Genomic DNA, 16,793 nt, shown 5'->3' with positions numbered 1-16,793 from the left:
ATGCTCAAGTACAAGCAGGAGACATAGGGCATTAAGATGTTCCTACAAATAAGATGAAATCAAAAGCTGCTATTTTATACACAGTGCAAACAAAACCCATTTTTATGTGATGTATCTGACAACAAAGACAACACTTGATAGAATCTATATGATGAAAAAGAAGTGAGCTGTGTTACTACACCAAAGTGATTCAGGAAGGCTGCAGGCCTCGTATCTTCTGTGAAAGTGGACAGATTTGTACATAAGCACCTGAGAAAACAACTTTAGGGCAAAGCTGTTTATGTTCAGAACCTCCTTGTTGTTTCCTGAGGAACTCAGTAATTTTCGGTACATACTCTCAAGCACAAGTACAATCTAAAAGATCTGCACTTCACACAGGATCACTAATGGCTGGGCAGAGTCTATTTTATGGACATAACAAGGACAGACTTTTTTAAACAATTAATAAGAGTCTACACAAAACTGTTTGTGCAACTTCACCCTTCCCTTCTTGCGTCTACTCACCTTGCATGTTATAAGCTGCCAACTGGACAGCAGTGTCAAAAGGACATTCCAATCTGCCAAAAGAGAAATGCACTGTTAAAAACTGAACTGACACCATTAGCAGACAACTTATGTAACTGACAGTAAGAAACTGCAAATGTCTGGGATAGGAAAATTTAAAAGTATTGGTAGGTTTTCAGAAAATTATCAGGAGATAAGCAATACATTATTTAAGCATTCCTCTCTTGATATTCATGCATAGAAAATAGTATTTTAGAGGAAAAAAAAAATTACACTATTAAGCAAAACGTATTAATTATTCAAATATAAATGTAATAAACTCTATGCTAAACACACTATAATGGTTTAAAAGGCTGCTTACTTTCCATTAAGAATATCCAGTTTCAGCTGCAGAACAAATAAATACCTGTAGGATTAAATAAGAAATAAGTCATTGAGTAATAGTGCTAATGTGTCACTTAGTCAACAGGAGTAAGTTAGAGCTTGACAAATAAAAATGTTTTCTACTCTTAATATGGGTTTCCAAGATGAAAGAAACGGCACTGTTACCTCTCAAGGCTTCATCAGTTGGGTTTGTGTGTTTTGCAGGCATTTCAAATGAAGCAAACCCAAAAGTACAAGCTGTCAAAAGCTGAACTACAGTGTTGCATGGAAAAATAAACAGGGTACTGAGGTAACTATTTTTTTTTCTCTTCTGATTCTACTTGAGCAAAGAACAAATTGCATCTTACACATTTCCTTCATTATTCATACACATACCAACCCCATAAAAGAATGGTTATTTTTAAGTCTTGAAAAAAAAATATTTCTACTATGGATTGCTTAGTTAAAATCTAACCTGGAATGCTGACTGCAAAGTAACTAAAAATAAATAGCAGGCTGCAGCCTTTTCAACTTGTTTACCCTTCAGAGCCAGCTTTCCTACACTGCCTTGCATATCCTCTACTCTTTTTGCTTAGAAATGGGGCAAATATTGAGTAAGAATCCCTTTGGTGTGCAATACCAATTATTCTGATCCAATACCTCTGAAGAGCAGCCCTTTGCTCCATTATGGTACACAGCTTTCCTTTATCAAGAGAAGAGCTCTGATCAAGTATAAAACATTGGCATCCACCATGGTGTTCAGTCTGAATTCTAGCAGAGATTCCTTCTAGTAGAGATTCCTAGAGAAACCTCTAGTAGAGGTTTCTAGTAGAGAAACCTTACACATAACTTCTGCTTCAACATGTGCCTGTGTCTCCTCACTCTTTCATACAGACACAAAACAGGTGCAGGTGTTTTTCCTACAGGTTTCACAGAACTGCACAAATACTTTGCCAAATCATTTATTAACCTAAACCTTTTGAACACTAGCCTCTGCACGGGGAATAAATTTGGTTGGTACTGACCTCAGATATGAAAATGAACACAGGCCTCCAGTGTGTAGTGGGTGTGACCAGTCTGTGCTTATCAGCCACATAACACTTCCACACAATTCAAGCACTTCCCGTGCTGTGCTACATGACCACTGGCTGAGAACACGAGCAAGCTGCACCTGTGGAAGCTGAACAGCTCCAGCTGGGTGTCCTGCTGTTTAAAGGTAGAACCCTGGGAAAGCCCCTGCCAGTGACACCTATAACCCACAGCAAAGCACTGCTTCTGCTATTTCAAGGTGTCACACTGTCTCAAGACAGAAGGACAACTTGCTGCTCTCCTGTTCTGGAGGATTAGCTAAGCAGGCAGACAGTGTTTAAAAGCCCTCAGGTTTCAGGTCTGCCCGGCTAAAACCTGCACAGCAAGGTCTGACTGGCAGAACTCAAGTCAAAATGGATGAAAACGTTCCATAGTAGTAGATACAGATACAGGTCTGAATTTTGTATTCAGTTGCTGGTTTTAAAGACAGTTAAATGATTATTCAGGAACATGTATGGGGAGGTAAAACATTCTTCCCAGATCAGCGGGAAAGCATTAAAAAGCAGCAGTTACCACATTATGTTACCACATGTAAATATGAAGCTGCACAGGGTACATATGGCTGGAAGGAGTAATGCTACTATAATCTTCCTGGTAGCACTCCAAGGGATTTGGCTAAAGTGCAGATTGAAGATCCACACAGACATAAACCTGAACAACAAACAAATGTACTTCACACCCTTACAAATGGCTGAGGTATGAAATGTCTACAGCTATCATGAAAACATAACTTTGTTTACTCTCCAAAAGGGATCAGCAGCAGTAACAACGCAAGGAAGTGCTGTCTCTTACAACAGATTTATACTCCTGACAGGTGGTAGGTTGTGCTCTTTTTCAAAGCTCCCCTCCTTGTCTCAGCCCATTCAGAAATGCAGTTCTATGAATGGATTTGTGAAATGCTTTAATCAAGAGGAACTGCTGCTCACCTGATACTACAAACCTACACCTATAGTAGTGTTAACTCAGCTCAACATGGCAGTAAAATACTACTTTCCCTTTCCATAAGCTCTTTGAGGACCACACGTGCAATGAAATGCTAACTGAAATTCCTTTTTTCAAAGAGAACCTCTAACTTGCAATTCAATGCTTTTCTGCCTGGAGACAGGATGATTGCATGCAGTTCAAACGAACAGCTTAAGAAAAAAAAAAAAAGACAGAGGAATGATGTCTGTTCTCTTCAGTGAAAACCTCTGTCCATCGTGTATAAGCTACTCAGATCAGTTGCCAAAATTGCCTAATGAAAAATGGTGCATTAAGTAATATATAAATATTTAGATCTCTCTGTGTCACAGCACATTTATTTCCACACACAAAATAGCCACTTTACAAAAAGAAAACTACATTTACAGAAAGTAAAGTAAGTAAGCAGTTTTAAAGAATTTTCCAAATTGTTTAAATAAATCCTATGGAAAACATTTCCCTGGCCTTATTTGGGTCCCCTCTCACACACAAAATCCCTCTTACCTTGTTAGCTCTTCACGTAGATTGTTGGGCTCTGATGAGTAAAACTTTACACGAAAATGCAGACAATATGGGGGGCCAACTGCAAAGCAGAATTCATGCAAGACAGCAGTACAGTTACAGGATGAGACAGGTTATTTATTTATTACACAGAATCACATCACAAAACTTGACTGAAATTGGTTGGCTATGTTCTACACAAGGTCTTAAGACAGGAATTCCTTTATGCCAGGGAAATCCATGAGGAACATCAGGGTGAAAGGACACTTAAATATGCACACAGTTTTATGTGTTACAAGACAAGCCAATGATCATATCACTTTAATGTGATTCTTCCTGCCAAGAGCATGTGAATCCAGGTTAATCGTTATATTTAAGAGCTCTATCCATCACAACAAAAGCTAAGCATCTTGGCTCTACAGTTGACTAAACCTTCAGGCACACTTGGTCTCTGCAACACCTTCCCAGGGCTCTGGGAAATACTCACTGCTGACAACTCAGGCCCTTCTATTCCACAAAAGTTTAGACATACTTTGTGGGAATTTAAGAGACCCTTCTACAGAAGAAACATCTCTTCTGGAAACCAAAGAGTTAATTCAGCAAAAGGGTGGATTAATAGCTCTTTAAAAATGTGCATCGCTCTGCTGATTCTTGCATTTGACAGGAGGAATTTTCTCCCTCTCACTGCTTCCAAAACCTCTCTTGTATGAAAACAACACCACAAATCCCTGAAGACTTCCCACAGAGCAGAGCAAGGAAACTGCTAAACAACATCTTCACCAGGCACACATCACTGCCACAACCAGGCCACACTGAAGCCTTGTGCAGCAGGTGAGGAGGACTTGGTGGACTGGACACAGATTCAAGCATGCAGGACTGCCCCATGCATGAGGTTCCAAGACAAGTTTTCCTACAGCCAGGAAAATGCTCCATAACCCTAGAACATCTTCAGCTGCCTTGACTCCACTTCAATTATAATTAATGTGCCCATAACATCTTTAATTAAGAACATTAAAATAAGGTAGTATGAGCTACAGAGGGAAGATGCCATTAAACAATCAGTAGCACCATGCTGGGCTTTTGTCACTTGTCACCCTCACTCCCTCACAGGACACTGCCCCCACCACCCATTTCAACTGGCTGTGCTTTCTGTATGTTAAATACAATGTCCCAAGAGAAAATGGAAAGGACACTTACTTTTAACTTGCTTTTTAATGCTTTTGGTGTTGTCCAGCCAATGCTGAAAAATAAATTAATTTCACTGAATTATCAATAGAGAAATCTCCCAGAAAGAACAAAAAAGGAAGTGTGAAGACCATCTTGGAATAACAAGTAGTTTGTTAAAACAATCTAATTCAAATCTTTCACAATTCATAGCTTTCTGTGCTTGCTGAAGTTTGTTTTGCTCAAAGTTTGTAATGCAAAATGTCAGTTTTGAACAACAGAAACATCCTGTAGTACCTTATTTACACCAAATCTTCAAGACAGCATTGTCTACTTAAAAGAAAAATAAACATACTAGCAAACCACTTCACTAGATTTTCATCCTGTCCAGACAAACACTTAATTCACACATTAGTAGGTCAGCCAGTGACAATCAGCCAGAGAAGCACAAATCATAGCTGAAGACTCTGGCACTCAGCTGTGTGTGATGTTTACTTGGGGCAGGAAGGGGAGAGACAAAATAAATATTGCTGGCTTTCAGGCATTTTCTTTTGATGACTCAAGTGCAGTAACAGCAGAGCTGTCTGATGTGTCCCAACATCAGAGTCAGCTCTACCTAATTCTCAAAAATCTATTCACGGGTGACATTTCAGCAACTGTCACATGGGAGGACAAGTTACTGCCTCACCTACTAATGCTAATTATAAGCTATATACTGGACAAGAAGCCAAAATAATGGCTTGACTTACACTGTGTACAACAGCATGTGAAAAAGCTATTCTTGGCAGATTGAAATACCTACACATGTACACTATGCTCCCCAAAATAATTGCACATAATGGCACTGCTGAAGAGTTTATAGCAGAAGTTAAAGCTGGAAATCCAACACACATCTAGCGGGACAGATCTCCCTCCTAGTGCTGTGCAGGGCCAACAGCTCCCTCCTCCGAAGGAGGTGACTCACCCAAACAGGAAACATGGCACCCTGACCAGCATAATTGCACTGACTCAACAGCCAGAGCCAACTACCTGACACACCATGTCCTGCATGGTTCACCTGCCCAGGGAACAACACCTCATCAGATCAATCCCAAACATCACCAGGCAACTAATACCGATGAATTATAGACTTAGTAAGACTCCTTTTGTTAAACAGTGTGACATGAAGTTCACAGGGAGCTCCAGGGAGGACAGAAAAGCAAGAAGGGTATGAAAAAGAACCAGTATTTTCAGGTTGCACTGCCAAGTGTAAACACATTCCTGCCTGCAGAACAGCCCTGCCTTCTGCAGAGAGCTGAAGTCAGCCTGTAACACAGCCGGGCTGTGACTGATTGCTGTATTAGCTGCAGATGAGAATGCTTAAACCATCTGCTGCTGCTGTGCACACAGCTGAGAATGCTCTCATTGCCTATTCAAAGTAAGTAGCTACAGAGAGCTATCTGAAATGTATCTAATACATTTTTAAAATAAAGCAGGAAGCTTAAGGAGGAATGAAGCAAATATTTACATAAATTTTGCTTACGCTACCAGTGAAATGGGAGTTAAGCAATTTTTTTTCTACAAGGAAATCATATAATCTTTTTTCCTATTCTGTAAACTCACTTGCTGTAAGAGAGAGTTTACTTACTCCTTCCTCTACCAAAAAAATATAGAAACCACACAGCTGGAGGCTTGCAGGTGATTTAGATACTGAAATGGCAAGGAGAGCCCTTTCTAGGCTCCAGGGCTGGCTGTGACCCCTGTTTCATCTCCCTCCTGTTTTCTCTCATCTCCTCCACATTCCATGGGAAGGCAACAGAGAGGCAGGCCCATGACAGGCACCGATAGCATTTCACTCTGCTGGGCTCTGACCACTGCTGCCCACAGGAGCTCTGCTCAATGGTGATGATGTGCAAGGCAGAAGGGAAACAGAACTGCTTTTAAGTGGGGGTGGGAATGAAACAAAAAAAAAAAAAAAACCAGCCCCAAAACCAACAAATGAATGGACAGACACAGACGTCAAGAAGCTTGAGATTTATTCCAAGTGATTATAATGGAATCCAAGTGGACCTGGAAAAAAAGTTTACTTTTGATGAGGGTTTGCACAGCACAGCTGAAAATCAGAGATAAAGTTTGCTAAACAGAAGGCATTACAAACAACAGGCTGCGCAGAGTACTGGAAGTCCTGACTAAAGGTTTGGTGCTCCAGAAATTAAAAACAAAGCACATACAAAAACCCCTCAAATCCTCACCCAGCAACATTTCAAGAAGTTTGGGCAAAGGAGGTTTGTTAGACAAGATGTTGAGGCTAAAATTGATCTATTCCTGAACAGCAGACTAGAGTGAACACAGAAATCACGTGAAAACAACAATTCTTTCATTTCACTAATGGTTTCAAGAACATTTTAAAAGAAGCTATTATTTGAATACTAAATTCCAAAATGCCAGGTAGTTTCCATTATCTGGGTTTGCCCCACTCCCCAGGAAATCTTTAACACCCAACTAGTGATCACTTCAGCAGCAGAAAAGGATGAAAAAAAAAGAAATCCTTCAGTTGTTCACAACAGATCTACTGAAAACTTATTTGTACTTAAAACAAGCGTGGGATTTCTAAAACTTTTGCATAACTATGTATTGCTAGTTTGTATCAGTAAAAGTAACTAGCAAGTATGGCAATGTTCTTAGATTGAAATTGGATAGCAGAAAGATTATATCCTTCAGAGCCAGTGGACAATTCTCTCTGCAGTAAGGGACTGGATTCTTACACAGTTTATTTAACAGGTCTCCTGAATAATCTTGGACAAGTCACTTGATTAGTCTCTGTTCTTTGTTTCCAGCTGCACATTGGGTTTCTGCTAAAACTTGCCAGCTCTTTCTGCAGGAATGGCTGCTATTGCAACAGTTCTTCATTTCTTAAAGCAAGTAATTATCGCTGGCTGTTGCATTCAGCTCTTCTGGCAAAATTCAATCTTTTCTGCTTCATTATACACAGCTCATCATTAAGGTCTAGTTTAAACAGATTGTTATCTCTACTCTGCTGCTTTTCAGTCACACATAGTTAAAAAAAGGAAGCAAACAGAGTTTGAAATCCCCTGTACCTGGTAGATTGTGCAGTATCAAATATTCAATCATGTGCCCTCTGGACTGGCAGTAATAATTTGCTAGAAAAAGCAAGGCATGAGCCACTGCTGTGGCAGAAAAGATTAATTCTTATTAACACATTTCAAGATGAAATAGGTTTATTTTCTAGCAGATCAGGAAGAGAAAAAAATTATCATATAGATAATTCTACCAGTTAAAATTAACCCACTATGATCTCATGAGATCCTGGAGACAGGGAAATACATCAGAAGCCACGAGGCAGAAACTGAGTTAGGATACCTTAACCATACAGACCACTGCTTTTCTGAAACAAAAAGATAAATGCAATAGAGTACTTCGCTATCAATACTCAGCATCTTGGGACTGCACATGCTGAGCACAGCTAAAATGATTTGAGAAATATAAAATGGTATGCAATAGGCTGTTTCCTCATTTCTGTTCTGTGCATGGCTCTGAATGCCATCCATCTGTTAGTGTATCTTTAGTGTTAAATGTTTCTGTTCTGCAAGGGGTTTAAGACCACTTTCACTACTGGGAACTACAGACCACCAGCAGCTAATCCCAGTGGCCATGAAGTTTGCTTCAGATGCAGAACACCAACAATTTTCTCTGAGGAGCATAATCTCTACAATTACATGCTAAGCATAAGATTTGATCACAATAATTTTGGAAAGAAGCCATCAGGTTATAAGTGCTTTGGGGTGGAGCACTGCATCCAAAGCTGTTAGCTTCTTTCAAAGGTTCAAGTTTGTGGATTTTTTTTTTTTGCCTTTATACAAAGTTGCAACAACTAAGAGATCACCTTCAAACTGTTATGGACACAGATCTTCATAGAAATAAAGGAATATAAATCACTGCCTCCATTTTTGTATGCTGACCTTGAACAATTCTGATATTTAGCTCAACTGTCTGTGCTTCCCCTCTGCCATCCTAAGCATGAAATAATTCTGAAGTGGCCTTAAAACTCAAAAACAATTAGGTTATACATCTAACAAATAAGATTGACATATGCAGCAGGAAACACCAATCTCATTCTACCTGGGGATGTTGGGCTAAGTGAATACAAGATTAAGTTGCAGGGATTCAGGACAAAGAAAAAAACCCTCCTTGCCTAAAGGCTCACTTAACTTGCAGCTATCCTAGGTAGGAATAAATACTTGACTATAAGAAGCATCTATATAAAACTGCATAGCCCACAAGTGAAAGAACTGTGGTTACTACTGACAATGCTCTGCTTCTGATTTCAAAACCTTACATTTTTAGAAACACACAATAAAACATCAACAAACTTGGGCTTGGAAGAGCCCTCAAGTCAAAGTGATACATCCAAACACACCCGTAGCCTCCTAAAAACTTACAGTTGCAGGTCTGAGTCACAAATGATTTGAACAAATCAAAGGTATACCCCTCCTGCAAGCAGATATTAAGATGACTTTTGCTGACAAGAAAGCTGACAACATTTGCAAAGGAAAACCTTCTCCTCTCTGTATAGCACACAACAAAAGGGCTAAGCACACTCTAATTTTGCTCCATCCTCTCTGTATCATCAGCACCAAGAGTTTCTACACCACACACCAGGCTCTGGGGTCCAACTGGACCAGCCTGCCTAGTGACAACAGGAGTGTGACAGGAACATGTGGAAACAAGAAAGGAAGAGACACAACAGCATGGTCATATGTTAGAGCGCTGGAGGCAGAATTAAACTTGGGGACACGGAAAATCACACGCTACAGAGCTTCTGCACAAAACTTAATTCACAAAAGGCAGCTTTCTTATAGCATTTTTGTCAGTACTAGGATTCAACTTTTACATTGTTGCTTAAAAAAGAGCATAACTACTTACTGCCACTTGTGCTGAATCCATGAACCTCAATCCAAAGTAGTCGCTTTCGATGAGGTCCAGATGATACATGATTTGCTCAAACAGGAGCTGGCCTTTGGCTTTTTTCTGAAAAGATAACAGGACTCAGTACACAGCAGGTAGATTTATTGTAGCATCTACCTTTTTCTCTGCACACATTATATTCTAATTACAAAAATTTAGTTTCTGAAAATATAATGTGGACACCTTTTTTCACCCCCTTGTATTTTCTGATGGCTTCTTCTCTGAAAGGCAAATGTACACCCCACAAGAAACACAGAATATCCATAAAGAACTTGCATAATCTCCTTTCTTGGAAAATGTCAGCACTGACTTGCCAAAAGTGTTAAAATGTCATTTTATCATTTTTGCTTTTAGGCTTTCCTTACTCACTGACATTCAATAGAACTGGAAACACACAGCCAATACAATTGCAATAACCAATGTACTGGAAAACTTTAGGAGCCAAGTACAGCAAATTGCTTATGAATTTACTACTGTTTGGTATCTAGGTGTTTCACCCGTTTAGAAGCAGGTAGCAAAACCCATTGAATTAGGAGATAGCATTCCATTAGCAAGTGCTTTTAACAACTACTAGGAAACAGTCTGGGGCAAGCAACTTGAATCAACAGCACTGAGATATCGCATTTACAAAACTAAGTTCATAAAACTAACTTCCAGGTGCAAAAAGCCAGCTCATATGCTCATACATAATTTATGAAAAAAACAGCTCTAGCCCCAAGGAAACTTCATTTTTACAGTGATGATCTAAAAAATTAAACAGTTGTTTTTAAAGAGAAGGCACATAAATAGCACTGAGCAGTTTCTACACAACGTATATTCTTCATGCTGTGAGCTCCTTTATAACAAAAAATGGAAATAATAGTTAAAGAGTTTTTATATATAAGATGCTTAAATGTAATAAAATACGTTAATAAATTATTAGATCAGAGTAAAGGTCATAGTGTAAAAAAAATTAAATGCAAAGAAATGCAGACATTATGCTTACTCTGCCAGCAGCTGAAGGGTTTCTCTATTTCTGTAAAACCACCATCTTGCAAGATTTTACCTCAATATTTATACATTCACAACATGAGAAATGGGGTAACTTTCTAAGCACATATTTAGTAAGCTAGTAGCAAATTTAGTACAGCTCTCAAAATTCTGGGCCAGACAAATTCTTGTTCTCAGAAATAATCTGGTTTAATCAGTAATACCTAAGTAAGTAAAGTTGCATGCTGTAATTCTTGTCACCTTCTTCTACCCTGATCTTCAAATATTTTATATTCAACTTTGCAATCACCATCATTGGTTTACTTCATGTATCAGTTAAATCCAACACAACATACCAAAGATGAAAGCAAAATCCTAAAAAAAAGTTTGCAAACAGCCTGTCTAAGCAAATTCTCACACAGTTATTTCTTTCCAGGTACTGGGGAGAATAGCAGGAATGGAAGGCATTTGGGCCAGCAGGCAACTTCACAAACCATAGCATCTACAAAACATTGTATAATACAAATACTAAATGTCAACCTATCAAATTCATTCAGACAAAGTGTCCTCTGTTGGTCTCAGAAAAAAATAATTTCTCAGGCAATAACAGATTTATTAAACACCAGCTCAAACAGAAACCTTAAGGCAAACCATCTACACATACAAACCTATACCTTTCTTTCTTAATAGAGTCTGTAGCCCCAGTTTGGAAAGACCAAGGCATCAAATTGTTGATATTTTTCTCAACACAGGATATCTTCTACTTAAACATTAATATAATAATACAAGTGAAATCAATTCAGCACCTGCAACAGCAAAACTAGAAAAACACTCTATGTTGCATGAAGCTTTCAGTAGCTTGTCTAAAACTAGTGCAAAATCTCCCTTTATTGAGCAGAACATTTGAGATCCTTCTCAATTTCTCTGTAGATCATCTTTAAAAAGTGGAATTAACCAGTTATCTCAGCAAATTCCCTGCTGGTGACAGAAGCACTTTGACTCCAGCCTGGAATACTACACATACTACTTCAGACTACCCACGAGCAAAACTTAAATTTCTGCAGTGTCAGATTAGTCTCAGAATGTGTTCCACATTTCAGAAATCTCAGCAGAGGACTCGAAGATTAACTGGACCCTGAAAGACTAATGTGGGTAAAGCCCCTGAAGAAGCAGTGGAGCAGCTGTGGAAAGACCTGCAGGACTTCTGGTTGTTCTCTGACTTAAATCACCAGGGCTGTCAACATGGAATTAATTGTGCACTACTTTGCATATGACTTAAATCATCAGCAGCTGTATTTGGTGCAAGTCAGCAGAAGTGTCACACATGCTTTACTTTACTTAAGTCCTTCCTCCTTAAACAAATAGCAACCAAAAATATTAATGCTTTGTAACCAGTCAACTTTCATTAATCAAAATTAATTTTTTTTGTACTCAATAAAACTGAGATCTCAAGAGTTTTCAAAGAGCCAAGATACACTTTTATTACATTTTCTTGTAAAAAATTGCCCTAACTTTCTTATGGCAACATTGGTGCTAATAACATCAAGGTTGCGGGTTCAAACCCCGTATGGGCCATTAAGAGTTAGACTTGATGATCCTCGTGGGTTCCTTCCAATTCAGAATATTCTGTGATTCTGTGAAAGTGACATTTTTATCCTGTTGCTGTCCTATGCTTTCTCCCCCCTCCTCTCCTTTCTTTCCCTTACAGCAGAGCTCAGGTTACACTCAAAGGACAAATATTTTTAAACTGTTTAATGGTTACTGATGAACTATTAACAACACCACTCACAAGCAGTCCAGCCAGCAGCTGGTCCTCCCTTCAGGGCACAAATTAAACTTCTCATGGGTTTGCAATTCAGTAAAACCTGACTATTTGACTTACAGAGTTTGCTATTCTCTCTAGGAAGCAACAGCAAACATCTCACAGCCGGAGAATGAACAACAGGAAAATGTAAACAAAATACACCATATACATAGGGCAGGACCTCTCCTGGTTTTGCCACACTGGATAAAAGCATCTTCTGATCACTTGGGAATGAATCACACGAACCCCGCCCCCTCCCCCCCTTTCCCCAATGAAAGGGATGCTCCCAACTAATGACATCTCCTGCTGCTCTTAATAACTGCAATTGCTGGCTGAGTAGGTGTTCCACAGGCTGGGCTCAGCCCGGTAGCTCAGCAACAAGGCTGGGTGTTCACCTCGGCGCGCTGGTTTGTCCCTTCACTGCCGGCTAAGGCGATCCCGGCACATTCTCCTCGGCTCAGGCATCGCAGCCACTGCCTAAAACCTGAAAGGCAGCATTTATACCCTCTTCTCACGGTCTCAGAGTATCGGCTATTTCATGGACACGCATCCATGAGGAGAAGCCAGCCAGGTGCTCCAAACCTGCCTGATCAAAGGTCAAAGCCTCTTTCAGTACAGAGCAGCCAGGACACAGCAGCGCTGGAGGAGCAGCACAAGCTCACAGTCATTGGAGAGGAGCTTGTGCTGGTGAGCACCAGCTGAATGGCTCACTTCAAGTCTTTAATCGCAGCAAAGTAGTTCTTTTTTTCCCAAAACTTGGGGAAAAAAACCCAAGATCAAAATACTCACCTAATAAAACTACTAATTTAAATACTTATCAGAAAATAATCTCTCCTGTTTATTTCTTTCTTTGTGAGGAAATGGAGGGCCCTATACAAGAAGAACTTTGGAAAAAATAGATGAATAACACTACCTTCATGGGACTAACTATCCCTTGCATCTTTGCAGCTGTACTTTTTGTTTAGATTTCTTCAAATGATCACGTTAACATTTTTATTAACAATAACTAACAGTAGCTATTGTCTTCAATAGCTACCAAGTGGCAAAAACTTTCCTTCCTGGTTTTTGTCAACTTACCAGGAGGGTTACCATTCATATGCATACGAGCTTCCTTAGAAATACACCATTTACACACACAGAGAAGGTATGGGTCCCTATTCAGGATTTACAGCTACCCAGTTGCTAGGATGTCACCTATGCATGTTTGCAGAGCACAGCAGCACAGAAGCAGCAGATAAGCCTGCCCATTTTTTAAATGAAGTAAATCCTCTTCTCTGAAACCACAGGTTTCAAATACCTAAGCTTCAACAGTGAGAAAGCTTCAACAGGTTTTTCAACAGTGAGCTTTAAAGGAAGAAGATTTCATACCAATATCACACAAAAGGTGTCTATAGTTAACACCATTAAAGTTTGCTGCAGAATTGGAGGGTTAAAACCCTTTATTGTTACAAAGGCAGCGTTAGAAGTACACATTATTTGTATCACCCTGATCTTCTTATGGCTTTAAGTTCTGACCTACAAATGGAGCTGCTCCTCTCCTCAAACACCAAGCACCACTCCTACAAATAACTTTTCCAAACTCTCCAGTCAATTTTCTTCTTCATCTAAAGATGCCACTGGCAGCAAAACACTAATTCTTCTAGTGCTTCTTTCTCTGGTTTATCTTCAGTTTTTGACAACACTGCTATACACACTTGTGAATATAAAACCCTGCAGGCTGGAAGGCTGGAGAGAATTTCTACCTCCAGACACAGCTTATCAATTCTTGTATTTACTCAGTGTCTCACAAGTACAGGAAGGTAAACATTTGGGATTAAATATTTTGTTCTTTTATTCTCTGGAGAAAGAAGGTATTTCCCAAAAATCGTCATAAAGAATCTTTTTCAATACCCAATCCTAACTGTACAATCATTAGAGTGCTATGTAGGAGGATTTTAATTTACTGTGCTCAGGCTTATTGACCCTATTACATAAGACAAAGCCTCAAAACATTCATGTCTGACAGTTTGTTTTGTGGAAACCTCTGTTTCAACTTCCTGACCATTTTTATCTTTTAACTACCAATTTGATTTAATCCATTTTTTAATTCTTTCTAATACAGAATATTTCCACATTGCTTGTTCAGTATTAAGGTTTACAGATTAAATGCCTCCCCTATTATATTGTCAAACATTTCAGTTTTATTTGGTGTTCCACCTGCAGCTTTCTCACGAGCACTCTGATTAAGAGCACCAGAGAGTCCCAAGCCTTTGAGCTCTTTGCAGAGGCAGCTCAGCAGGAAAGCAAGACTCCAGATAAAATTCGCTGTGAGTTAGGAATGTGAAACTTTCAGGCAACTAAACCAGCCTGCAGCACAAGCCCCAGAAACACTCTGGCAGCACACTGCAGGCCAAACAATTTTCTCTTCAAGCAGCAGAGATTGCTGCCAGCTGCTCCCTTCCTCCCTCCTTTCCGCCAGTGCCAGGGCACGGAGCATTGCCCCGAGCCTGAAATGCCCGCCTGCCCCGGCCCCGAAGCGGCTGGGCTGTGAGCAGGACTCTGTGCGGGCAGCCTGTGCTGCTCACAGGGCACAGGCACTCAGCATCCCCTGGCTCAGGCTCGATCTCAGCAAGGATTTCAGTCTTCAGGCACCCCAGGAAGCACCGGCTCACCCTGCACTGCCGCCGGCCCCCTCCCACCGCCCAGACAGCAGCGCCTCTGCTGCGGCTCGCCAATCATTTTGTCCACTTTCAGTCCCCTAAAGCTCTTTCAGAAGTTTAAGCAAACACTCAAAAGCATGTCAATACTTTCAGACAGAAGATCACATGGGAAATAAATAAAGTTTTAATCCAAAACTTTATAGCCTCAGCACACACAAAAAGGGGCACGTTCAAATGTTTATGTAGTTACTACTTCTGTCAGCTGAGCTTTATTTTGAAACTTTAGAGGTCAGCCTTGAACACAGAGTACTCATTTTATTTGATGACTGATTTTCTAGCATTTTTAACAGTATGAGATTTTCTTGTTCATCAGCATCCATGCCAGGAAGAGCATTTTGCATTTCACATTTACATCCACAAATATTCAGCAAGTGGCCATAAATATTCCAAAGGTTTTTAATAAACCAGAGTGGATTATTGAGTAAAATCAACTACCACAATGCATCTCTGATCTTGCAGTCAGATCAACACAAATCATCTCTCACCAAACAAAAAGCTACTGGCACTCGGTAATGATTTTTACATTCCAGATAGATTTCTTAATTTTTATTTAAAATAGTCACCACAGATACAGTCCTTTTTTCATCTTGTTTTATACTCCAAAAGTCTAAACAGCTTAGTTCAATTCCACTCTTACACACAACCACTGGACTGGTTTATACAAGACCTTGTTCTAATGATACTTCATTATAATAAGGACAAAACCATCTCATTTTGCAACCTCCATATCAAATTTCATGCATGTGTAATAAGGAATATTCCAAGATAAAAAACTACTCAGAGAGAGCATCCATTCTCATCATTTCTCTCTTTCATCTTATACCACCAGGAAGCATTTACCTAAAACTTTGCACATACAGAAACTGGAATACAATTAACGCTCCATTATCCATGAGAAGATTATGTAAATTGTGGGTTAGGCAGGGTCAGGTTTTTTTACTGAAACACAGCTGGCTTCCACAAGTACAGTTCTGTTTCCATAAGACCCTGCACTTACTATCTGTCTCTCTTGTAAGGCTGACCTTTCACCCTCATAAAAAGCAAACCAAAAATTTTATATTTCAAGTGCCCGTATTTACATTATTTATATTAACATTTCTCCCCCTATCTACGTTATCTTTTCCCTCTCCCAATTACTACTATGGATAGCATAGAATTAAGTAAACAAATACTCAATTGTAAAATATTTTGATTTTAAAATCCTCTGGAGCTCTCTATTACTTAAAACAGCAGTTTATTTTAAACTCTTGACAAACACTTTTGTTCCTAATTATTTCATAAGTTGTTGGTGATGCCAGATAAAAGTTTTGTGTACTTCCAAGTACCCCTCACCAACTTGTCTTTCCTCACAAACCACGAGCACCAAGAGAGCTGGTGTTCCAGCTGTTGAGGGGTTCCCTTGACAGATCAGAGTGGTATGACTGAGCTGATGGAATCTTCAGGTAATAAACCAGGGCTGTTCATGGCTTTTGAGCCTTGGGAATTCCAGAGGTGCAGTGGGGGAAGATGTAGTTTAGTTTTGCATGGGAACAGGATGAAAAGTGAGATAAGGGATGTCAGCAAAACAGAGTTCTTGTCCTCTCACCACTCATACCACTCAGTAAACATTCCACCCACGGATCTTAAACAATGGGAAGAAAAAGCACAACCTGACGTTTGTCCAAGCTTAACTCAAGTTAACAGAAAAGCAGAATGTATAATGAACAACATCCACAGCAGCATTTACAGACAACATCTACCTTATAAAAACTTTTTTAAGATTAACAAAGTAACAA

The 16,793-nt window shown here is 39.6% G+C and overlaps 1 protein-coding gene across 1 annotated transcript in view; it reads right to left on the bottom strand.

The window, feature by feature from the left end:
• The window catches only part of EPB41L5 (erythrocyte membrane protein band 4.1 like 5), a 52,037-nt gene that overhangs the window by 31,108 nt on the left and 4,136 nt on the right, over positions 1-16,793 (bottom strand). Inside the window, exons 3-7 of the mRNA XM_066553212.1 lie at positions 9,505-9,609; positions 4,615-4,657; positions 3,421-3,499; positions 866-910; positions 505-557 (exon numbers count right to left, since the gene is read on the bottom strand). Of these exons, the coding sequence (XP_066409309.1) occupies positions 505-557; positions 866-910; positions 3,421-3,499; positions 4,615-4,657; positions 9,505-9,609 (325 nt within the window). The remainder of the gene's footprint in view (positions 1-504; positions 558-865; positions 911-3,420; positions 3,500-4,614; positions 4,658-9,504; positions 9,610-16,793) is intronic.

This window comes from Molothrus aeneus, chromosome 7 (assembly GCF_037042795.1).
Source record: "Molothrus aeneus isolate 106 chromosome 7, BPBGC_Maene_1.0, whole genome shotgun sequence".
NCBI lineage: Eukaryota > Metazoa > Chordata > Aves > Passeriformes > Icteridae > Molothrus > Molothrus aeneus.
This window is presented reverse-complemented; position numbering and strand designations above follow the sequence as displayed.